General features: G+C 40.8%; 2 protein-coding genes and 1 long non-coding RNA gene across 3 annotated transcripts; 1 reads left to right on the top strand and 2 right to left on the bottom strand.

Moving 5' to 3' along the window:
- Window positions 1-2,136: 2,136 nt before the first annotated feature.
- si:rp71-39b20.4 (potassium voltage-gated channel subfamily V member 2) lies at window positions 2,137-7,270 on the bottom strand. Its single transcript, XM_034613126.1, has 4 exons — window positions 6,268-7,270; window positions 5,510-6,143; window positions 4,408-4,533; window positions 2,137-2,958 (listed from the first exon to the last, which is right to left on the bottom strand). The coding sequence occupies exons 1-4, from the start codon at window positions 6,804-6,806 to the stop codon at window positions 2,656-2,658; spliced, it is 1,602 nt and encodes a 533-aa protein (XP_034469017.1). The 5' UTR covers window positions 6,807-7,270; the 3' UTR covers window positions 2,137-2,655.
- Window positions 7,271-8,023: 753 nt separating this feature from the next.
- Window positions 8,024-10,447, top strand: rps28 (ribosomal protein S28). Its single transcript, XM_034613128.1, has 4 exons — window positions 8,024-8,136; window positions 8,426-8,473; window positions 9,114-9,236; window positions 10,322-10,447. Exons 1-3 carry the CDS (start codon window positions 8,098-8,100, stop codon window positions 9,234-9,236), a joined length of 210 nt encoding a protein of 69 aa, XP_034469019.1. The 5' UTR covers window positions 8,024-8,097; the 3' UTR covers window positions 10,322-10,447.
- LOC117777989 lies at window positions 8,554-9,859 on the bottom strand. The gene is made up of 2 exons (XR_004616711.1): window positions 9,815-9,859; window positions 8,554-9,778 (listed from the first exon to the last, which is right to left on the bottom strand). It is a non-coding gene; the product is annotated as an uncharacterized LOC117777989 (long non-coding RNA).
- Window positions 10,448-24,121: the final 13,674 nt, after the last annotated feature.

Here is a 24,121-nt window from a genome sequence, read left to right on the forward strand (position 1 = left end):
GCTGACAACAGGATATGGAGGTGAGAATGTCTCTCTCGCTTCTCTTGTTCGTTTAATTTCTTATTTATTTAGGGAGTTAATATCAATGCTGTTTATTATCAGCATAATAGTCAAGTTAGTGCATCTGCATATTATTTACAGATGTTGAATTAACTACACTTATAGCTCATCTGAGTCCAGGAAAATACTTTTTTGTTTTCAGAAATGTAATCTTGATCTTTTTTTTTTTTTCACTTCAAGGACGCCATAAGCAAGCAGCTTCTTTTACATTAAGGGGCAATTTTCAACATATTTCTTGATTTCTCAAGAAGAATAACTCCTTGATCTTGATGAAAAAAAGGGGACTGTTTATTTATTTAGTGCAGATTCAAATAAAAACCCAAATCAAGTGAATTCAAAGGTGGTTTCATGGGGGGGGGGGGGGGGGGGGGGGACTGTTGGGCCTTGGCGCAGGTATGCATTCAGGGCCATTCTGTTAAAGATGATAAAGGTTAAAGCGGCACTTCTACACAGACTTGCATTTGGCTTTTTTGACTTTCTCCTTTGTCGAAGAACGACAACGTCCTGTAAACACAATAGAGCAGCTAAAGTGCTACATATAGAGGGTCTTGCTCTCAAACCTTTTTAGTAAATAGTGCAGACATTCCTACAGCCTGTGTGTACAACATCAGATAACATTCTTATATTTGATGTTATATGCAATATTCTCTTTCTCTCTCTCTATCTCTCTCTCTCTCTCTCTATCTATCTATATATATATATATATATGTGTGTGTGTGTTTATGTCCCTGATCTTTCCCTGAGGTTTCTTAAGTGCATGTATTCCTGTCCACTCAGTCCTGCCTGAGTCACATGAGACAGCCAGAACTTCTCAGTACTGTTGAGATTTAATAGACGCTGACGACACAATTAAACCACTGGCATCTCTCCCATATACCTTATCCTGTAACACTATTAGACAGGCAGCGTCCTCCATCAGACAAATGAGACAAGTGTCTGTTAATATACACACACATCAAGTCTCTTTGTATTCAAAAGGAAATAACAAGACAGAGTGTTATGAGGAGATTGTTTTTATTATTCAGAAGGAAATTCATTTTTGAGAAGTATAAATCTGTGTTCAAACTGCTGTCCAAACTGTGATGTATTTGTGTGTGTTTATGCACAATAAAGACAAAATAATGACACATTTTACAGCCTTATTTACAGTTACTGTAATACACAGATTTCCACTCTGAAAAACGAAATGGCATAAATAATACAAGAATTGCCTATAAAATAAAATACATATCATGAAATGTCCTTCTTTTGACACCTTTTGTTTTGCACATGGCAGCTTTTATCAGCGTCATACATTTACAACCACCCATGTAGGAGGGTGAAATTGATCCACAGATTTCACTCAGTGACACTCGGTTGCATCAGAGGGAATGGAGATAGAAATCGGACAAATGTATCACTGTGACGAAAGCAAGGAAGCATTTGTAATGTATTGGTAATTTGTACAAAAATGTATTGAACATACATGACTGCTTTTAATTATGTTTCATATGGGTGGAATAATGTCTTTGACCAATGCATTGAGAGGTCGACACAACACTTAAACACTTTAAATATGTCTGGTCTCTAAAGAACTGTTGAGGAACTGGTTTAAAGGGGCCATATTGTGCAAAATACACCTTTTCATGTTTTTTTAATGTAAATAAGAGACATGTTGAGAGGAACTCAGAGATCTATATAAACTTAATAACAAGGTGTAAAATATGGGATCTTTAATGAACGTAGCAATAGAGCTAAACACAGCCAGCAGTCAGAGACAGTTTTGACTCCAGAACCAGACCATGACTGATCCAACACCATGGAGCTCACTTCTCTCTCCCTGCAGGGATTGTGCCACACTTACATGCTCAATGACAAGTATAAGCCCCACTGTCTCTCATCTCCATTTCCTTGCTTGAGAGACTTATATCAGAAACAAATGGATTCTGCTGTCATTCATGAGAGTGACTTGTAAGCACGTTGGATGCGTTGGATGAAAATAGCCCCGGACATGATCTGCTTCTGCTCCTGTCGAACCAGGCAGGAGGCGCAAGTGCAAATCCTGGTAATCCCTTGCAACTAAATTACACTCAAAAAGTGGAAGACCGTTACAGCTACTGGCCAGAATCTTATACAAGCCTGACATCAGAATTATACAGTGTATGTATCAGGCATTGTCCACAACAGTTCATGAATAGCACTTCGAATAAAAATATTTCTTCACAAGCATCTTGCCCCTTCGAAGTGATCAGTACAACATTGCTTCCTTAATAATGTTAGTGCTTGACCTCCTTATGTCAAACATCTATTTCAGTTGGGTCAGAATTAGACTCAGCCACTTCCTTTTCTTAGAAACATATCACAAGCTGTCCAGTGGCAGCATCATGTCTCATTCGACAGAGTCGTCACTCATGGCGTGCAAACAGCAACCTACTGTAAAGTCGAGGCTTAAAGATTATCTCAACTTTAATGCTGCTGCCTCCATTTACTCCGCTTAGACTCTTTATCTTAAATCACGCACACTCAGAGTTGGAGGCAGATGGGGTCTTACACTTTCCGGACCGATGGGTGATAAGGCGATTTAGGGTTAGAGCGTATGCGACACTGCAGCTCCTATCAGTCCTCATGCCTTTCGCAGGGCCGATAGTGGACATCGTCCTCCGAGTCCTCTGGCTGTGGTTCATAGCAGTTGTCAAACTTGCGCCTCATACGTTTCTTGAGCTGGAAGGTGCGCTCCGTGTTTGAAAACGTGTATTCCTGCTCCTTCAGTTTGGCGTAGTAGTCGGAGAACTTGTTGAAGAGGATGGAGATGGGCATGCCGTTGAGGATGATGCCGAACGAGATGCAGCCAAATGCCACACAGCGGCCAAGATAGGAGATGGGGACGACATCTCCGTAGCCCACAGTGGAGATGCTCACCTGCAGGAAGAAAAAGAGTAACAGGAGCCATGTTGAATAAGTGATTTGTACTCTGCTGCTGACGCTGCTTTACTGTTTGAATAAAATAAGTTGGCACAACATACTCTATACTCCTGTTCTCACTTTGGATTTTTAACATGAATAAATATGGAACACGATGGAAATGTTAATTGGAATTTCTCATCCTCATGGAACTTTTCATCCTGCCCCAAACATTTCCTCTGGCCCTGGCTTCAAGAGAATCTGATGATCAAAATATGTTGTTAACTGATCATTGGGCGGGTTGCAAGTTGAGAATGAGAAAGATTAAATAAACTCCCAGGAATGTACTGCAACACTTTGCGATCTCTCGAATGCAATCACTGTGTTTGGCCGAGAACGAGACGCATTAGTGGAATTACAGAGGATTAGACACATATCAGTTGACAGCTGCCGCCAGATAAATAAAAAAACAAATGTCCTTAAATGAGAGTGAAAAGAAACAGAGAGATGCTGACGATGTACAGTAGCACTGAGGCCAAAATGAAGAAAGTCAAATTTTGTAAAAGCTTTGCGGGAGATAACACATTTGTTTTCCATGTTGACCCCGTTGTAGGAGATCTGCCATCGAATGACGGTGATAATTTGATGATTCGGTGATTTACAACAAGACAAAGAACAAGACAGAAGCTTTTCAGGTGAACACTGCTTGGATCTTCACAACTGTTAAGACACATTTACTGTTAGATGGGTAATAATCCTGTGTCCATCTTTTGAGAGACTTATGTTAAACTCTGTTTGGCCAACTATTCATTCACAAAATGAGATTACACAATGAGTCTTTATATATAATTCTATCGTCTGGCTTGGTAGATCCACAGAAATAGCCCAGGACATGACTCTGTGCTGTCCTGTGCACTCTTGTCTTGGTCTGACTAGGCAGACAGCAGCAAATCCCGGTAGGCCTAATCCTTGACACCTGAAATCCACCGCACTGCTTAATCATGCTGACACACACCCCCCCGTGAGCCTCTGCTCAGTCCCTGCAGCACTGTGAAGCGAAACAGCTTAGCAAAGTCCAAGTAGCAGCCATAAGTAGCAGCCATAAGTAGCAGCCATAAGAGCTGGTTGAATTCTCCAATTCTTGCTCCGTTCATAGCAATAAAAACATGAGAGGCCATTCAGGTGTTACCCAGCATCATATGAATATGTAGTTTAGCGCAAATTAAATTGGACTGTGTTATATCAACCATGACATAATCCCAGTTTTACTTCATTCATTACATATTCAAGGTTAAGGGGAAATGTAAGAAAAGAAAAAAATTATTTTGATTATTTAAATATTTGGATCCAGTTAAGTTCATTAAAAAGTGACTAAAATCACAGGTCTGAGGTCTGACCACAGTCCTGATACAAACACATTCCTGTTATTTAGCATTTAGGCAAAGATGTGTAGTTTATGGCTCTCACCGCGGCCCACCACCAGGCGTCTGGAATGCTGCTGAACGGTGTCCCAGGCTGATCCACCTCCACAGAGTGCATCAGAGCAGAGAAGGTGAAGATGCCCATAGCAATGAACAGGAACAGACAGCATACCTGAATAAGAACAGAAGAGTATATGTCAAGAACAGTGCACAGCAATATATTTATAGATCTTGCACCACCAATTAGGTCATGTGATGATGTTAAGGTTTATCACAGTAAGTTGGTTAAAGGAAAAAAAACAAAGCATCTGGAGTTCTCACATTAGTAAATTAAATCCCATATTTGATAAATGTGCTTAAAATGAGTACTCCTCCCCTCAGATGAACTTCTAACATGATTGACACATTTAGATGACACTTATCAACCTTTTCCGTGCTACTTCTCTTCCTACAAATGTTTCCATAAATCTTTGAAGGTTCCTGAGCAACCAAGTTGCCAATGTGAACCCCAAACCTGCATTAACTGACTTTTGGTCACAGAGGAAACCAGTTAAAAACACAACATCATCTTATGAAGTTGATATGGTAAACCTGTTAGCAAAATTATATCTATTTGGAGAACACATGCAGATGTGGAACAAAAGAGGTATTCATTTTAGAGTCATGTTTTGGGGCATTTGGGGCTATTTTAAATCTTTACCAACTGAGTGAAATATCAACAATATTTTTCTTGTTATATTGAAAATTCATTATTAAAATCTAAGGATATTTTTTCTTCAACGTGGCCCTAATAACACGGTCATAAATATCTGTCTCTTTAGCTGCTAAATGCTAAATTCATCAGCATCAAATTCCAGTTGACATAATATTTCTATGAAAATGCAAAGAAAAAAATATATACATACAGAAAAGGAAATATGTAGTTTAGACACACAGTCATCATTAACTGTGATCTATGATGAAGTCATGGGCCAGAACATAAAGTAAATAAGAACAAGTGACCACTTTCATATACAATTAATCATGTGTCAATATAATATGTGGCTACCTGTTTAGGAGTTACATGTGTTCTATTGTTTTGTGTGTGTCACCCCCTGTTAATTATCCAGTGTGTATTTTTCATGTATCTGTGTGATGTTCCTCTGTACCTGCTCAGAGCACTGGCGGATGGTGAAACCAAAGGCCCTCATGCCGGTGGAGTGGCGGGCGAGCTTCAAGATACGGAAGATACGCATCAGCTTGACAACCTTGAGCACCTTGCTGACCTTACTGACCCTTGCCATGGCCTTCAAATCTTCCTGTGCGTTCATGTCCTCTGCATCTATAACAAACGTTTCGAACATGAGCTGTAAGAAGTAGGGCATGACAGCCACAATGTCCACAAAGTTGAGGGCGCTCTTCACGAAACGTTTGATGTCGGATGTGGTGAATAGTCGCAAAAAGTACTCGGACGTGAAGAATAGGATTGAACTAATCTCCACCCACTCCATGTAGGTTCTGCCGGCGAGCTTGTACTCCCTGAGTTCTTTCACTGTGTTCATTGTCATGGCAACAATGGAGATAAGTACAAAGAGGCTGGAAAACACAGCAAATGCTTTGGCTGAAAGCGAGGAGTAGGGATTCTCCATCAAGTCCCAGAGGGCCTTCCGGAAGTTTCCAAGAAACATGGCCTTGTAACCTTGTTCGTCCTGGTGAGGTTTAATCTCGTCAATAAGCTCCTGGTTGACCTTGAGTTGGTCTCGAATGTCATCCACTTTCTCCTCAAACAAAATACGGCAGCACCTGAGCAGAGGAGGGGCAGATTTAAGAAACATTTTTAAAAAGTCACACTTGAAATACACAAACAGTAACAGGCAAAGCTACACAATACACATAGTGAGTACTTAATCGTGGATCTGCAGCACACCTTGGAGTGTCCTTCAGTTTCAGGCCCCAGAATGACATCTCTTCCTCAAAGTTGACAGGACAAAGGCTATCCATCACCCACAGGACATTACTGCAGTAGAAGTGGAAAATGTAGTGGAAAAACCTGGGGTCCCTGTCAAAAAAGAACTCGTTGTTCTGAACATTGTAATCATCACACAGCGTCAGGCGCTTGACTGGATCATCACAGAGGGCAAGGACACCAATCCTGGTTTTTGGGTGTCGGAGGACCAAATGTTTCGGGATGTGAAACACCCTTCCACCCACGTTAAGGTTGACGAGGTTTAATTTCCTTGGGTTCATAGCCTCTTTTTTCGGTTCTTTTTTTGGTTGTTGTTTCTCATCAGGAGCATCAAGGTTGTCCATAGACGTCCATGGTTTCACCGAGCTCTCCTGCGAAAAAGGGAACTCGCACTCCTGCTCTTCAATGCTTTGAGAAAAACTAATTTCCCGTTTTATGGTCGCAAAAAGACTCGAGCGCCGCTTTTTCAGCACCTTCAACTTTGGCTTTATAGTCGCCATTGTGTCTGTTTCTCAGAAGACAAAGCCAGAAAAAAGTTCTGCGTCGAGTTCAGATCAAGTCAGAGAAAAACAACCACAACAGCATTCCCCAAGATCTCCATTTACCCTTGTCCTTTAAAACGTGCTGCTTGCAGGTTGAAATGAAGATAAAGTCAAAGCTCTGGTGCTTGTCTCTCAGCATGCAAGAAGATCAACTGCACGAGTTAGGGATTCAGCCTCTTCACTGATTCTCTAATCCTATTGCTGTTCTTTCAGTCCAAACGCAAGTTAAAAATACTGTTCACAAGGATTAGTGTTGTGATTTAAGGCTTTGAGTTCTGAGAGGAGGAAAGGCAGAAGGGGTGGTGCGATGTCTGTGTTGTGTTGCTAACAAGGCTGAGGAGAGATTTCTCACAGGAAGGAAGTACTAATGGTGCAGGTAGATTACACAAGCTAGTCCCATGCAGCTACAGTCCTTCTGTGCATGTGCCGAACAGTAAAATAAAGACTGAATCTATATTTGGTTTAACTCTTTTTCTCTATATTCCAACAAAAGCCTTTCAGCATTGCGATAGCATGAATAGTTTAATACAAAACAAAGTAAAGCCAAATCAAAATAACTTCTAATTTTGAGGAAATAATACTAAGTCAGAACAAATTACATTTAATGTATAGGTTAAATTCTAGTTCACAGAATCTTGATAAGAAAATTGGTAGTAAACAATGGCAAAAATGTGACTGATGCAAAATGAAAAGAGAAAAGACCATTGATCACTAACTGTGATCCACGGGGAGACATGCACAGATTTTAATATATTTTGTAGAAAACATTAAGAATAAATATATATACATATATATATATACATACATACACACATATATATATAGATATAACTTATAAAAACAAAACAAACCATGCAAAGAAAATCTAATTAATCTAGATCTATTTATTCATAATATAATATAATATAATATAATATAATATAATATAATATAATATAATATAAGAGAGAGCAAATAATGGTATGGCCCAGTCTCCACCCATGGATGATTTTGTCAATGGTTGTTCCCAACCTAGCGGAAACGGAAGTATGGACTAAGATTTAACAAATAAACTTTTTGTTCAAAAATGTTTATGTATTAATTTAATTAACACGATTAACCATTTTATCCACGCGTTGCCTTAAAGTTACTTCTAATAAAATAGTTTTTTTTACAAAACATGATCAAACTTGAATAAACTGAAAGATTTAACTCTGGATATAGACCGTCCCCGCAGCACGTGACGTCCTTTCCGGTCTAACCTGACAACATGGACGCCAGCCGCGTGCAGCCGATCAAGCTCGCCAGAGTAAGAAAACCATTAATATATAGTAAATGAAGAAATGCAGACGGATAGATAGTTACATAAAGTATTAACATCTTACACGGTGCCGACAAGTCGAAGCTAAGTGAGGTTTAAAGCTGAGATTAGCGCACCGCAGCGCGGCTCTCGAGCCTCCATCATGGAGGCCTGTCCATGCTCCGGTCTGATCCTCCACCACCGGCTGGAGCTCAGTGCTCAGGACCGTGTGCGCTCACTACTTGAGACATTCACCTGTAATGCTGCCGTGTTCCTAACATGTACGTTTTGTTCTCAGGTCACCAAGGTGCTCGGAAGAACTGGTTCCCAGGGACAATGTACACAGGTATGCTAATGCTAACACGCTAAAGGCGACATTTCGTCAATGAAACGTAGTGTTTCTGCTGCTCTTCTCTTTTTTTTAAATTATAAGTCAACTGAGCAGCTCCTGGAATAACATCAGTATCATGTGTCCATCAAGTACTCTCTGGTCTAAGCCTGTTTTCATGTTGCTGTATTGTAGGTTCATCTTTTAATGGCCTTAACTGCAGTGAGCTATAATGGTTCTTATATTACATCTTTGTATTTATAAAGTTTAAATAAATCAACAGCTGGTAAATCTCCATAAGCATTGATCTTGAAGTCAGACTAAATTTATATTTGGACCTCAAAGTTAATGTATTTTCGAATCCATTCATTTGGGTTCAATATTTAGCTTGTGCATTGGTTGATCAACGAGATAATTGTGAATTATTCGTGTGCAAAGCTGTGACGTTTTGACCAAAATTAGAAACGTTGGTAATTTCATCAACTTCCTAATTCTTAAAGTCGACCTCAGTATCAAAATCTGCTGTTAAACTTGATAAACCCTGTAGAAATGCTGCTGTGTATGTATCAGTAGTTTTTAAAACGTTGAAGCAGACCGTCATGTGTCAGATTTTCACCCAGGACATCTTGTATTTAATGTGATCTGTGTGTACCTGCAGGTCCGTGTTGAGTTCATGGACGACAGCAACCGCTCCATCATCAGGAACGTGAAGGGCCCAGTCAGAGAGGGAGATGTGCTCACACTTCTGGAGTCTGAAAGAGAGGCCAGGAGGCTGCGATAGGTGAGGGCACATGGACCAGGCCGAGTCAGTTCACTTATGTGTGTTTGACTTAAATGTCTGTCCACACATGGGCTTTCACATTTATAGACTTATCCAAACTGCAATTTTATTATCTGGAACTAAACAAAATATTGTATCGTAGGTCACCTAACAAGATACATTATGAACCCCTGAACAATGTAATGGTACAACACTGATGTAATATTCACCCCTGTTGTATTGGACTATTTTAACCATCGAACTGAATTAGAAGCTCTTTGACCCCAATATCAACAAAGTGAAAGCCTCACTAATATGATTAATGCTGGGCCCATGAACTGTTATGTGTTAGTTTCATCTTTGTCTTACTGAGCGACAAAGGTTTGCTCAGCACTGATTTAAATAGACACTTGTGGCTCAAATGCATTGCTGCTGTGTATTCCAGCCATGTGTAGTGGTCTGTGGTTCTCTTTGCTGATCACAGGACTGTTATTCCTGAAACACCAAACAGGAGATGGATGATTGCGTTAGACAGAGCAGCACTTGATCACAATAAGACAACACTGGCATTGATTCACAAAATTAAAGGGATAGTTTACCCAAAAATGAAAATAGTCATTATCTACTCACCACTATGCTGATGGAGGGGTGGGTGAAGTGGTTGAGTCCACAAAACGTTTACACTGTGTTTTTAGCCTAAATGTCCGCTCTTATCCTTCTCTGGAGCCGGGTTCGTGCGTGGATCACAGCGGACATTCGTGCTAAAAACATGGTGTAAATTTTGTTTTTACATTTGAAGAAGTCACCATTTTCTTAAATTGTATTGGATTTGGCTGCAACACTGTTAATCCCTGAAACTCAAAGTTTTTTGTGGACTCAAATACTTCACCCCCCCCTACATCAGCGTAGTGAGTGAATTCAAATTTTTGGGTGAACTATCCTTTTAGATCTGGTACTTTCATCAAATTTCATCCCTGGAATAGATTACATTTCCATGTTCTTTGTTTGTATTGTCTTGTTTACACAGAATCTTTTGAAGGCAGTTAGTTGTGTCAGATGTTAATATTTCTGAGATGAGTTGTAACTTAACTCGTCTTTATTCACAGTGCCCGCTGAAGATGTGAGGTGCCATCCAGCGATGTGAAGTAGAAGACGCCATCAGCTTTGCTTGCAATGGCAAACATCTCACTCCTTCAGATTGTTTTGAAATAAATTTCGTTATCAAGATGAAAGTGTGGAAGTCCAGTTTTTTTTTTTTCAGTAGAAGATTAACTTTATTTTCCTCCTTCACTATAATTAACACATATTAGGGCTGCAACAGTTAGTTGACTTCTCTGACACAAGCAGTAAGTGTTCAACAGTTTTTTGGCTCTCGGTATACAGGTGTATACAGGTAACCTCCTTGCACCCAGATGTGGAAATAAACTGGACGTTTTTAGGCAAGGTGGAAATTTTGGAACATGACAGTTCTGATAATGAAATTCACTAGGTGATCTACTAAAATCCATACTTTATAGTGGAACTAGTCCAGAGAGCGGGGCAGTATGAAAACCCGCAAAATGAAGTAATCCAAGTCAGCTGTGTTCCCTTGAAACAAAGAGTTAATTTGATCTTGTTTAGTGTAGATTTCTCATATCTCCAGTATAAACACTCTTAGAGCCCAATGAAACTTGAGTGGATTATTTTTAATGACTAAAGGTCAAGTTGATAGTTGGTAAATCTGCTGCACTGTTTTGAGTTCAAGTTAAATTACTTGATGTCATTGTCACATTTCTATTTCCACAAACAAAATTGACTTTATGGTGGTCGAATATATCTAAAGAAAGTGACATTTATTACTGGATTCAAGCTGTGCAGTCTACATTCTGTCCAGCAGAGGGCAGCGCCACTAAAGTTTTTAGAAATACTTTGGTCTTCACAATTCCTATCCCCACTTAAACTCTGACGAGGAATCTAAGTATTTCTAGACAAAACTGGCACTGGGCCGTAATTATATACCCTAACCCTGCTGCATATGTTGACTGTAGGTTTAATGATTTTACATTTTCCACCTTACTTTTCCCTATTTGGCACACGGCTTCGAACTGATATACTTGTGTAGAAGGTGAATTTATTTTAGCTGTAAAATCAATACACAACGAGCAAACAGCTATAGCACACTGCCTTGATATTTGATATATTTGTTTAGCACCATTTCCTAACCATTATTAAGTTGATTTTAATTGATTAATGTTTAATCAAAGTTGAACAAGACCTAGAGTTGTCACTTTTAGTTAGTTTATCATGCGGTGGAAAATACTGACTTATTTAATTTTGTTTCATATAATTTCATTTTATAAAATTGCTTGATTAGGGGTCACTTTTTACAAGTTCAAACATGGTAAATCATGGCTCATATAACTGTTAACACCTTCTCTTCTTTCTGGTATGAAAATGCATCCTAATGGTTTTTACAGTATAAGCTTAGAACCCAATAACACACCATGATTTGAAAGTGCTTCTTAAAGGAGCTACAGCATGATTAAAAAAAATGCTTTAATGGAAGGTGCTTTTCTTTCTGTTGGCCCAATTACTGTTTATGCATATCTTTGCCAAAAGCAACACAGGTGAAGTTCCGCTCACAGTCCAGATTATTCACCATTACGTATTCTGCAGCAACCATGATCAGCAGCTGCAGTTTCAACCGGCAAAGGCATCGACCGGTAACATGAAGCGCAACTGACACAGAGACACGAATTCAATCCTGCCAGCCGTCCATTGAGTTAAAGCCAGACAGGCAGAACCAAGTGGGGCTGCACGCTGGCACTTGACACCCGGCAATAAGTGAAGAGCAAGCAAGAGGGAGAGAGGAACACCGTTTTTCAGGTTATACGTCTTGCTAATCTGTCTTGCAGAAAACAAGTGCGTACACTCTGGTTCACTGAGCGAAAAATGTACCTCCGGAGCCACATGTGAGCATATACAAATGAACAAGCTGCCCAGCACTCTGTGGTCATCATACCGCATCCTGAAGCAAATTAGAAATCATCTCCCTCAGCCTGAATCTGACTGCCAATCACAAACCGAGGAACGTTTAACAAACTGCAGTGGCTTTATTCTCACGTCGACCTAAAGTAAAGTAAAGTAGGAAGAGAATATAAAAGAGGGGGGCAATTTCTAGTATGCTATTCAACAGGCTTCACAGTCAACAACATCCCCGTGCTTCAAAACAACTTGCTATCATCTTACCCCCAGCCCTCTCCCTGTCATCATCATTCCGCCCCTATCCATCTCTCTACTCCACCCACACATCCAGACCTTACGGGTGGCATGTGTTTACCATCTCTCCATTTCCCCCCGTCTCCCTCCCTCTCTATCCCAAGGCCACTCCCTGTTTGTCTGCATGCCACCAAGGTCTAACTCAGCCTGGAGAAAACACCAGCAGTGGACATGTCTGTCTGTTTGTCTGTCTGTAGGCAGTATTTACAGACATGTATCTGGGAACTGTAAGTGTTGGTATGAAATGTTCGCTACTTTCCGAGAAGTAGACTCAATTTGTTGTGTCTCCACTTTCATTCATCCAAACCATATAAGTGATAATTCTCATCAAATTGTTCACTTGCTTCTGTTCTGAGCATTTTGCCATCTTTCAGCTTGTTGCTTTGGTTTTTCTGACCTTGTTTTGGATCACTTATTTTTCTCCTCCCATCTCAAGCCACAGCACAAAGCTGAATTCAACAAAATCCACTGTACACAACCTGCCCTGCACAAAACAACATACAAAAGCAACTAGCTAGTGGAATCAGATCTTGATGAACAAATTATTCAGGTTCAAAATATCTAATAACAAAATGACGTAACAACCATCTATGGAAACCAAAATCATCAACCCATTGAGGGCTGGTTTCAAAACCACACCAAAAATCTAAGTACAAAATTGAAATCACAGGCTGATCCAACTTGCGTGAATTTCATCATTTCAACTCATAATGTGACTCAGTAGTGTGTATGGCCCCCGTGTGCCTGTATGCACTCCCAACAACGTCTGGGCATGCTCCTGATGAGTCTGCGGATGGTGTCCTAGGGGATCTCCTCCCAGACCTGGATCAGGGCATCCGTGAGCTCCTGGACAGTCTGTGGTGGTACTTGGCGACGTCTGATACACCAATACATAACATCCTATAGGTGCTCAATGGGATTTAGGCCAGTCAATGGCATCAATGCTTTAGTCATCCAGGAACTGCATACACACTCTGGCCACACGAGGCTGGTCATTGTCCTGCACCAGGAGGAACACCCAGGGCCCACCGCACGAGTATAAGGTCTGACAACCCCCCGAGGATTTCATCCCAGTACCTAACAACAGTCACGGTACCGTTGGCCATGACATACAGGTCCGTGCGACCCTACCAGGACCCACCGGCAAACTGGTCATGCTCGATGAAGTTACAGGCAGCATAAAGTTCACCACAGCATCTCCAGACTGCTTCACTCCTGTCCCATGGGCCCAGTGTGAACCTGCTCTCATCTGCGAAGAGCACGGGGTGCCGGTGGCTGACCTGCATATCCAGGTGTTCTCTGGTGAATGTCCATCCAGCTGCTGGGTGCTGGGCTGTGAGCACTGGTCCCACTAGAGGATGTCGGGCCCTCATGCCACCCTCATGGAGTCTGTTTCTGACAGTCTGGTCCTGCATCACCAGTCTTTCATAAGTACAGAATTATTATCAGAAAATATGGTCAAAGTACTCATTATGCAGAAAATTGTCCCATTTGCATGTTTGATACCATGATGTATTATATGACTGGATTATTAATACTGATGCATGATTAAACGGGTTGAATCTGTGTTTTCTCTTTGTTACAGTATATACAATAGCTATCAAATAAATGCAGTAAATAAAAAGTATCATAATTTGAAATACTCATGAAGTACCTCAAAATTGCACATCAAGACAGTACTTGAGTGGTCTGACAAAGTTTACCTTTGGAAATGGCTACTGACATTCTGCACGGATTACGATGCATAAAACAAATGTACTGCACAGGGACACAAGTTGAAACTGGAGACCCCGTCTCGTCGTGCTGGTTTAAAAAAGGGTTCGCTGGAGATGGAGGAACTTAGCAGGAGGTTTCGGGCTTTGTTTATCCCATGCTGGTTAACAGGATGTGCAGCAGGGAGGTCACAGAGCCTCCATGGGGGGAAGAGGCCTCTGATCTACAAACTCCGATCCCGGCTGTGACCTGGGTCACAGCCATCAAATCTAGTAATGGGGCCCAAAGGACGCAAGGAGGGGATGCAGAGAAAACTATTTCCCCAGAGGTAACTAGAAGACATTCCCTGCCCCTCTCTTTATCTCCCTCTGCTGATTCCTTTCCCTCTTTCTCACACTCTCCAGCCCTATCGACCACTGAACTTTAGTAAACCATGCCTCTCTACAGACTGTCCTTGTTTCCTGCCTATAACTGCAGGAGATGAGGCTGCAAAAGGTGAAGCTGGTCTAATTGGGCTTCCTTTTTACAGCCCACAGTAATGAGCAGAGATTTAGAGACGAAACAAGGCTGAAAGAGATGGTTAAAGAATAAAAACTTGGCATGCAAAGCGCATCTCACACTCGAAACATGCTCATCAAGTTCATCTGTTTGCAAAAGCACTCAGCTCTAACTCCTCTAATCTGTTCTCAAGGAAAAACATTTAATCCAGGATACTCAAATGACAAAAAAGAGTAGCTTTTTTGCAAATATCTTAACAGGCATGAGAAGAAACTGTTGAATATCTGTAAGAGCAACACTGATGAACCACCGAAACAAAAAAAAGGTCTACATAGAAGACCAGGAAGGATGAAATGAAGAGAGGACAGCTTGAATGATGACAACAACAAGCCAAACACAGCTTGGACATCTTTGATTCACTTTTATGTAAGCGAAAGTGCACAAGGGGGAGACTTCATGGTGTGAAGGTCAGAAAAACAAGCCATCCATTTATTTTCCCGAAGGCTCCGTCCCGTCCCCCACATTGCATGCAACTTGTGGAAGATCTTTCCCTGCACCACAATGTCACAGCCCAAATGGCAGGTGCACAGACAGACAGAAAAAGGCGACGGGGCTGAAACACAGGGTCACACGCTCGGCTGCTGATAATAATGAAGCTTGTTGTGGAGGTGACGGGGCAGGGTTAAGAAAGGGCTGTTTGGAATCTCTCTGTGGCATATGACCTTTAGCAAACACTGTCAAAACAAACCTCCGCGGACTCTGTCCCCTCGACTGACACAAACACTGACACTGTGTTCTGGCTGCACACAGACAGGTGTCGTTGCAGAGGCACGAGTGCTCGTGCAGCACCGAGGGCAAACCTGATGTGATCAGGCTTGTTTTATTGCTGTGATACATGAGGCCGGCAAGTTTTAGGTGAGAGGTTGAACTTCACCTGAGTGATAAAATAAGTATTTACTTTTAAGCCTCATAACAGCGTGATCAGTTTCCTCCTTGATATGGCCCTAAAGGAGCAGTTCAACATTTGTGATGATATGTCCATTCATGTTGCTGAGCGGTAAATGAGAAGATTGATGTGACAGAGATGTTGTGTCTATTTTCTGTAGCTGTTGTATCTACCTCTTGGCAAGAAACGCTCCCATTTCCCATCATCCTTGCACATGTCTATCTGAACCATCTATTATCTCCTAGTTTGTAGTGCAGACAGTTGCTCAGCGGTGACTTGTTCATGTCAGAAAAGCTGTTGCGAAACATTAATTGTGTACCCAGCAGGACTTTCGTGACTGCTTCTAAATATTGTGAAAGATAATCTACATATTAGTCATCTTAAATAAAGATTTCAATAAATCCATGAGTAAACAACATCTGGGTTAAAGGTTGAGCTGATGTCATTTTGTGTTTTGGTTTGTTCTCTCTGATACAGTTTGAATCATTGGCCGTATTAAAAGATGGACGGCCCGTCTCCACTTTCTCCCACTATCCAGAAATTAAGCCCAAATATCCCAGATACAAACGCTACCGTCTTGTGCATTTGGAGCCACAGTCTGTGCAGTGGTCATCGGGGTTATCGCTCGACAAATCGTGTCTCAGCTGTCATACATGACTTTCAGCCTGTTTTTATAGCATCAATTATCTAATTAACCAATTTTACAGGATAAATGAACACTTTAACAAACACCAGTGTGAAGAACTACCATAAATGACAGAAAACATCTTTGAGAAACATTTATTCAACGTGTATTTTGACTTCTTAGTTTTCTCTATGTCCCACCCACTAAAATGGTGGAGGTGGGATTGATAACCTTTACTGCAGGCGGCCACCAGGTGGCAATAGAGACGCCTTGGCTTAACTTTTAGGGAGCTGTCATGTCGTCCATCTTTATATACAGCCTATGGTTTAAATACAAGAACAATATGATGAAAAGCAGCCAGAAACAAAAAAAACTTGATAGGATTCAAGTTCCAGTGGCGTCACACTCTGACACATTGAATGAGAGATAAGGATACACTCAGCACGCTCAGCTGGGTCAATATTTAGAAGGAGTAAACTTGGAATTTGAGGAGGTAAATTCCAAGTTTGAGAGGAAAAAATATTGCCAGGTTACTCTAACCCTCAGGTTTTGCTTTGACCTGTCATTTATGCCAGTGTTGCATATCTACTCAGTGAGTCAGTATAGGACAAACATGGGGGAAAGATTTTTGACTGGACAGCTGAGAAATGATGGTGCCACCAATTTACCTCCTGTTGGCAGTGATCACCCCTGAATATCAACCCAGGCACAAAGAATGCATCATATCAAATTAAGACTGCCAAGCAAATGGTCAATGGATTGTATTTACATAGTGCTTTTCGTCTTGATGACCACTCAATGCACTTTACACTAGAGTCTTGCCATTCACCCATTCACAGACACTTTCATACAGTGCGTCTATGTGCAGCACTTTATTTATTGCACATCAATCGCACAGGTTCAGCAATTAGGGATTCAGTATCGGAATGGGGAGACATGGGATCCAAACCACCGCCCTGCTGGTTAGTGGACAACCCGCTCTACCTCCACAGTGAAATAAAATAACACAAAATACCACCACAAGTTATTTCAGCTGGACAAAAATTGCTGTGCATGCTAAACAGAAAAAGGATTCGCAGCCTGTTTTACCTTCAAAGCTCCAAAACAATTAAAGCACTCGGTGGGACAACTCGATTTCAGGATTTGAGATTATCGTGGGTCAGAGATCAGTCATTGGAGATTATTGCGGTTTAAATGGAGTGACTAAACAGATGGTTAGTCATGGACTCAACCTGACAGATTGTTATTCTTGAAGTGCACTGGTTGCTTTTCAATTAAATGTCTCCTTGACAAAACTGCACCTCCTCTCGACTCATTTAAGACTGTAAATCTAAACCAAGGCCACCAAACAAACTGTAACACTTCACTAAAGGTAACATTAAAAGCATAGTTTTCTAATTTCTGTAAAGTACATTGAAGCTACTATTAGCAGTTGGTTAACTTATTTTAGCATAAAGGCTGGAAACTGAAGGAAACAGCTGGCCTGGCTTTGTCCAAACAGAATTGACCAACATCCTAAAATCTCAAATATTAACACATTACATGTATTTTCTTTTAATCTACACGATTTATGGGATTTATGGGCAGTTTTGCAGTGATTGGTCATCATCATCATCATAAACTAATCTGTAACGAGCAAGATTTTGATATATTTGGAAAAACACTTTATAATCCAAGCCCTCTTTCCTTCCACTTCTCCAAACCACCAGCTGCTTCGCACTCAACAGTAAGAGGCTCTCTGCCATGATACCCACATCTTTCCCAAAACAGACCTCAATCACATTTAAACCTCTCTTCACTTCAAGTGTCTCCTCTATCCAACTGCTTCCACCTCCACTCCTGATCAAATTAATGGGGCAATAAATTGGCATCATTGTGACCTATACCCAGCAAACTCAAGTGCTCCTCACTCTGTGCTAAACATAGTCTGTGTGCTCAAGTGTTTCACATTAGTTCATGGGAATCGAGCTTGGGGCACATCGGCAAGGGGCTGATTTTTGGGACAATGATGCGTCATCAGGGGAGACATTTTTTTTTTAACAAGTCCATGGGGGAGGCTAAACAGCTACTGCATCACATCTGATGCTTTGAGTCCCAAAATGTAAGCGATGTGTTCTGGAGAGCTCGTTCAGCACCCGCAGCTGCCCCATTCGAGCACAATCCCCAGACAATGTCAATATGTGTTTGAGTTATTTAGAGTTCCTGCATTTAGCATGGAATTCATCCTTGACCTTTGGGTTAGAGTTGTTTTGGTGTCCAGCTGGATTCTTTTTCTGAGTAAAGAGTATATTACAGAACCAGGATTTGTAAACAAACACATGCTTTTGATATAGTTCAGGAACAACTGCCAGGGAGCTTAGGATTTCACCCATGTTGTTTGTTGGCATTGACCTACTCGTTTTTCAGCAGGATTGCCAAAAAGTAAGAAGCCAATCTGCACCAAACTTGTTAGCAAGAAGGGGCATGAGATTTGGTTAAAGGATCCAATGTGTGTGAGATGGGATTTAAAAAATATATTTTTCATCAATTTCTCATGAAATAATATATGCATGTTGAAAAAAACATAAATATTTAGGTTTGTTTGGCCGTGGCAGATGGATACACTCGATGCCTTTCTCGCTCATAGTGCTGCATGTATCCATTAGTGTATCCATTTGTGCACTTTAAAATGAATATAGTGACATGTTGAGAAATACAGTATTTGTATTCACGCTTAGATGAGATGACTGATGAGATGTGAATATTGAAGTTCTCATTTAAGTCTTTGCAAGAAAGCAAATTTCCACCGAGGGGGAAAATGTCCCAAAGTTTCCCAAATTGTGGAATTCTTATTTAAGCATGAAAAATATTCTCAGAAAAACTCAGAGAGTCAAGTTGGGGCTTTGTTTTACAGCAGATGTGAAACTCTGGACTTTCCAATATGGAAGAAAAGAAAGATCAAGGCTAGAAGGCAGAGATGACTCTGAGTCTCTGCTGCAATTTTTCACCTAACTTCCAGGCACACTTCCTTGCATTTAGCCTAAGGATCAAGTCTAATACTGTGTGCCATCTTACAAGGACAGCCCTTGTTTGTTGGGTGTACAGGGGCAGAGCCTAACCCCAAAATACTGTAAACCAGTGCAGATTTCCTGCACCATTAAGAACTGATTGCATACACAGCTGCTGAGGTCAACTGCAGTATATAAGTATTTGCATTAAACTCAAAATGGCATAGATGTACATTCTGTACTTTTCTGCTTCCTGCCAGCTGGGACGCTCATTTAGTCCACGAAGGATGGAAGAACTGAGGGGGGAAAGCATGAAGGGACTGTAGAAGTACAGATGTGCTCAGGGATGACTTAATTTCTCAGGTCCAGTCTGAGAAGTAGAAGTATCTCATGGCAAACAAATACCAACCCAGTCAAGCAGAAGGAGCAATAACAAAAACACATTCATTTGTATCATGTAGCACAAGTCTGTGCATGTGTAAGCCGAGCATGCGATGTAGGGAATGCGATAGGAGACGACTGTCTGTGTGTGTGTGTGTGTGTGTGTGTGTGTGTGTGTGTGTGTGTGTGTGTGTGTGTGCAAGTAGGCTACATGGATAAATGAAATGTGTTGATTAAAGTCTATGGTCAGCTGCACAAACAGGGCAAGGGAGAACACGGCCAGCAGTTTTGTGTTCTTTTGTCTTATGTAACGTGTCTTATGTCACAAAGTGTTTGACCCCAAAGTGACAAAAAACTGAAACATTCATCGTTCACAGGATGTTCTAAAAGTTAATCAAATGCAGATATTTAAAGATTTATCGGAAAAAAAAGTAGAAGGGGAGACGTCAAAAATGTGTGTGGGAACTGGAGTCTCTTGATACAAGCTGATGCTAAATGGACACTATCTTTGTCCAAGGACAGAATTTTAACAGTCCACACGGGAAGTCTCTCATATCCTCTGCCTGCATGCTGTCCCTGCCTGCACAGGCCTATTCGTACAAAACCAAACCAGAGGTGAAGAGTCACAAATCATCTCTCAGGACTGCTGGTGGCTAAAAATGGGGAAAAAAAGAGGCAGGTATTCATATCTTCCTGTGCCATGTTCAGCATGCAGTTCCTGAGGCAACAATGTAGAACAGTCACCAAAGGGGCCCCACTGGATAAATGAGCAAGGGTCAGGGCTGAGTAAATAGGTAACGTTATGCACTCGCTCATCACCACTTGGAGGCAGTAGTGTGTTTCACCTGGCTGTCTGCTGTTCTCAACACAGAATGAGAAGTGGAAAATGGGTTCAAGGAAAACGTTTTCCCCTGCACGTCCGTGTGGTGCAGAAGTCTGTGTAAATGAGGACACAAATGCGTTGGTCAGCAGGTTTGTCTGTCCTTACTGAAAAATGTTACTTATCTCCCATGATGAGGAGAAATCATAGTTTAAAAGGTCACTTGTTTCTAAATGTGATGTTATTCCCTTTGAGTGGAGAGCGTAACTTTAATCTAGTACATTGTAACACTGATGTTTGATGAGATACGTTATTGGATACAGAAGACAAATACTGTCCAGAAATAAAAAGCTAAACAAAGTAGCCAACTGTTTAGTTTAAGATAATCCCTGAGCCAAACCTAATACACATGTATAATTCTTAATCGTTCCTTTTTCCACTTTTCCTTTTTAATCACCCTCTCTCTTTTTCCTTCGCTCTTTTTTTTCGTTTTTTTCTTCTTCTCATTATTTTTATTATTGTTGGATTTTCTCTTGTCACCTACATTTTAAAATCAGATGTATAATAATAAGGACTGTTTTTTCTCTTTAAATGATATACATTCGGCATGTTGGTGGGGTAGGATGGGATGCGAGGTCATACAGATCTTTTTTTCTCTCCACTTTGGAGAAAGAACTACTGTAAGGGATCATATACTAAGAACAAGAGGGTATAGAACAAATTCAATAAATCTAACAACCTGTACATTCCTCACCACACCCCTATCAACAATATGAATCTATGTTTGTATATAATATTTATGATTGTGCTGCATCTAAACAGCAGCATTGTCAGACATGCCCCTGATTTTCATCTACTTTACATCTCTCGCCTGACTTTCCTACTCAATCACAGCACAAGTCATAAGCTGCGTTCACCAGCCCTGAACCCCAGTGGATATGCAGACAGATACAAAGGTCACTGCAGGTCTGCTGCTCATGAATATCTCATGATGTAAGAAATGAGGAATATAAGTCAGATGATATGTGGTTGCCCCGTCGCTGACTAAGAGGTGTGACACATCCATTGGCATGTCTTAAAGAATGCGTGTCAAACTGAGAGCCTTATTCTAATATTAAGTCTTGCTGAGATCTCATCGGTCTGAACAGGAACATATGAGGTGAAAATGTATAAAGTTTGTGTTCCTCACAATTTACTTCAGTTTCAAAGCTGGTCTTCATCTTTATTTTTGTGTGTTTAAATCAATGAAATAAATTCAGATATGTATTTCTGGCTAACAGAAGTGGAAAAAGCAGTAAATATTAAAAACCTCAAACCACTAATAAAATATGAAATGGAAAAAAAAATCACAGATCACAGTTTATCCATGGGAACCAGAGGTTTACTGCTCTAACAGGATCCAGCACCTGTTTTTTTTATTTTTACTTCCTCTCTCTCTTTCCATCCTCTCGTACATGACTAAGTCTGGGGGCGGCACTGGGATTTACAGATGTTCTGTGTTTGGAATCTGGGTAAAAGGTTAGCATGCCGGCTGAAGATGGGAGCGGACATTTTGGGAAAATTGAATAAGCAGCTGTGACGGGCCGTGGATCTGTTGGTGATCAGTAACATATGACTGTGGTTTTAAAAGTATAAATGACAGGACTGATTCCTGCGAACCACGTACATCATGGCAGATATTAAACAAATAAAACAGATATTTGTTGAAACTGTTTGGTCTGAAGTTAGTATATTATGTCTAGCGGCAACCTGATGAGTCTGCTGGTTCTTCTTGTCTGAACTGGTTGCAGTCGTCTCAGGATGGAATTCAGTGGTGGAAAATAACTGAGCACATTTATCCTAAGTACAATTTAGAAGTACTTGTAATGTACTTTACTTTAAGTTATACTCACATAATATATTATACTTTATCCAGTGGAATAATTTGGTACTTATTTGGTTATTACTAAATAAGCTTCCTCACAACATGATTCAATCAGAGCTGCACCAAATTTCACACAATTATAAATAAACCTGATTTTTAAAATCAAGATCCATAAAGTATTTTCTGGGGAAATGGTGAAAATGTTGAAAAATGGCCAATCTATGCAGTGTTAAAGAAATTCCTGGATCAGCCCCATGAGCCTGATCCACATCCCCGACCCATACCGCACCCTTCCACTAAGTTTCGTGAAAATCGGTCCTTCTAATTGACAGACAAACCAACTTACAAACGGACAGGGGTGAAAACCTTGGCACAGGTTTAGTTTGATCCAATATCCAATATCATATATTTAATGAAATGGCTATCTGAAATAGATTATACTACATAATAAGGAGCCTAATGTTGACACAATTTTTTAAAATACTAATGTACATTAGGTCAAATTTTGAATGCAGCCCTTTTACAGAATACGCAATGTTGTGTTACTACATTTGACCTAGTAAGACAGTAATGTTTCCTCCACTACTATATTATGATGAAATTATCTGGAAGGCTCTGACTGACACAAGTGTGAGTCATTTGATATGTCACACTTCAACATTGACGTCTATCAAAGTTTTCCATTTTCCTGCTCCTGACAGCACAGCTGGAACTGATCTCAACCACCACACTCAGCGATATTTATCAAAATGGTACATCAGGGGGATGTTTAATTTGCATTTAGATAAAGAAATAATTATCCTTAAGCCTGATAAAACCCAGACATCGGCCCGCAAGGCCAAGAAAAACGAAGGCCTGCAGTTCATCTTTCACGTCATCACTGTAAACCCCACTCACATCCCTGCCAAGTGCTCTACTGTCCCAGGAGAATGTAATAAGGCACGTAGGTTGTTCACTTGTACATGACGATCGTGTAGCACACGGTCATTAGGCTCAGCTATTGTCTTTTCCATTTGCCATGGTTTTGCTTGAACCTGCTCCTTTCTTTAGCCTGTGAAAAATACTTAAAATAAAAAAATTCCTTCTAATTCAGGGATAATCCTGATGTAGCTGAAAGGACAGAAGGAACACAGGTTTGTTCATTTGAACAAAGACAATCTGTCCGCATTGACCTCAGCATCACGCAACATGGAATAAGAAAAGCCTATTTTCTTTCAAATTTTTAACTGTAACCAAGCAGATTTTGGTCATCCATGTGGAAACCTCCTCTCTGCTGAGGCTTTGAGGAGAAATAATGCATGTTTGTTACATTCCAGACACTTACGTGAGGGCTGTAATTCTCTCAGCGCCGTCAGCAGTCTCCCAGTTACCTTTCACCTACTTAGTCTTGGCTGCAGACAGGAGAGGGTTAAACCAGCGCCTTCTTTGTGGTGTGGCCCTGGATCACGTATGGCCTGCGATCTCCCTGGCGGAGTCTTGTTGAAAAAAAAAAAAAAATGAAAAACTACGGCCCATGATCAGGGCATTCTCTGTGCTGTGAACTTTCCCCTAATTCTCACAGTCCTCACAGAACAAATCATTGCTGAGGAGCAAGCACCTCAGGCCAAATCGCTGCTATGTTCCTCTCCCCGACTTGCCCGGCCTGACTTCATTCATTCCTTGTCATATCAAAGAAGTGATAATTAGTGTTTGTTCCACAATAGCTGCCTCTCTGGGCTTTGAAGAGTGTTTTGTTGAGTGGAGTGCAATTTAGATTTTTAAGGTTATTGGACTGTTGTGAAGGCCAACGATTGAATGTTTCAGAGAAATTAGGG

The sequence above is a fragment of the Hippoglossus hippoglossus genome, chromosome 17 (assembly GCF_009819705.1).
Source record: "Hippoglossus hippoglossus isolate fHipHip1 chromosome 17, fHipHip1.pri, whole genome shotgun sequence".
In the NCBI taxonomy this organism is placed as follows: Eukaryota; Metazoa; Chordata; class Actinopteri; order Pleuronectiformes; family Pleuronectidae; genus Hippoglossus; species Hippoglossus hippoglossus.

Bases quoted from the DNA above. Each gene is read 5' to 3' on its own strand.
- rps28 (XM_034613128.1), top strand. From the start codon at position 8,098: ATGGACGCCAGCCGCGTGCAGCCGATCAAGCTCGCCAGA. The intron at 8,137-8,425 runs GTAAGAAAACCA...TTTTGTTCTCAG, and splicing joins AGCCGATCAAGCTCGCCAGA to GTCACCAAGGTGCTCGGAAG. The intron at 8,474-9,113 runs GTATGCTAATGC...GTGTACCTGCAG, and splicing joins CCCAGGGACAATGTACACAG to GTCCGTGTTGAGTTCATGGA.
- si:rp71-39b20.4 (XM_034613126.1), bottom strand. From the start codon at position 6,806: ATGGCGACTATAAAGCCAAAGTTGAAGGTGCTGAAAAAGCGGCGCTCG. The intron at 6,144-6,267 runs GTGTGCTGCAGA...TCCTCTGCTCAG, and splicing joins AAACTGAAGGACACTCCAAG to GTGCTGCCGTATTTTGTTTG. The intron at 4,534-5,509 runs GTACAGAGGAAC...GTTCTTATTCAG, and splicing joins TCCGCCAGTGCTCTGAGCAG to GTATGCTGTCTGTTCCTGTT.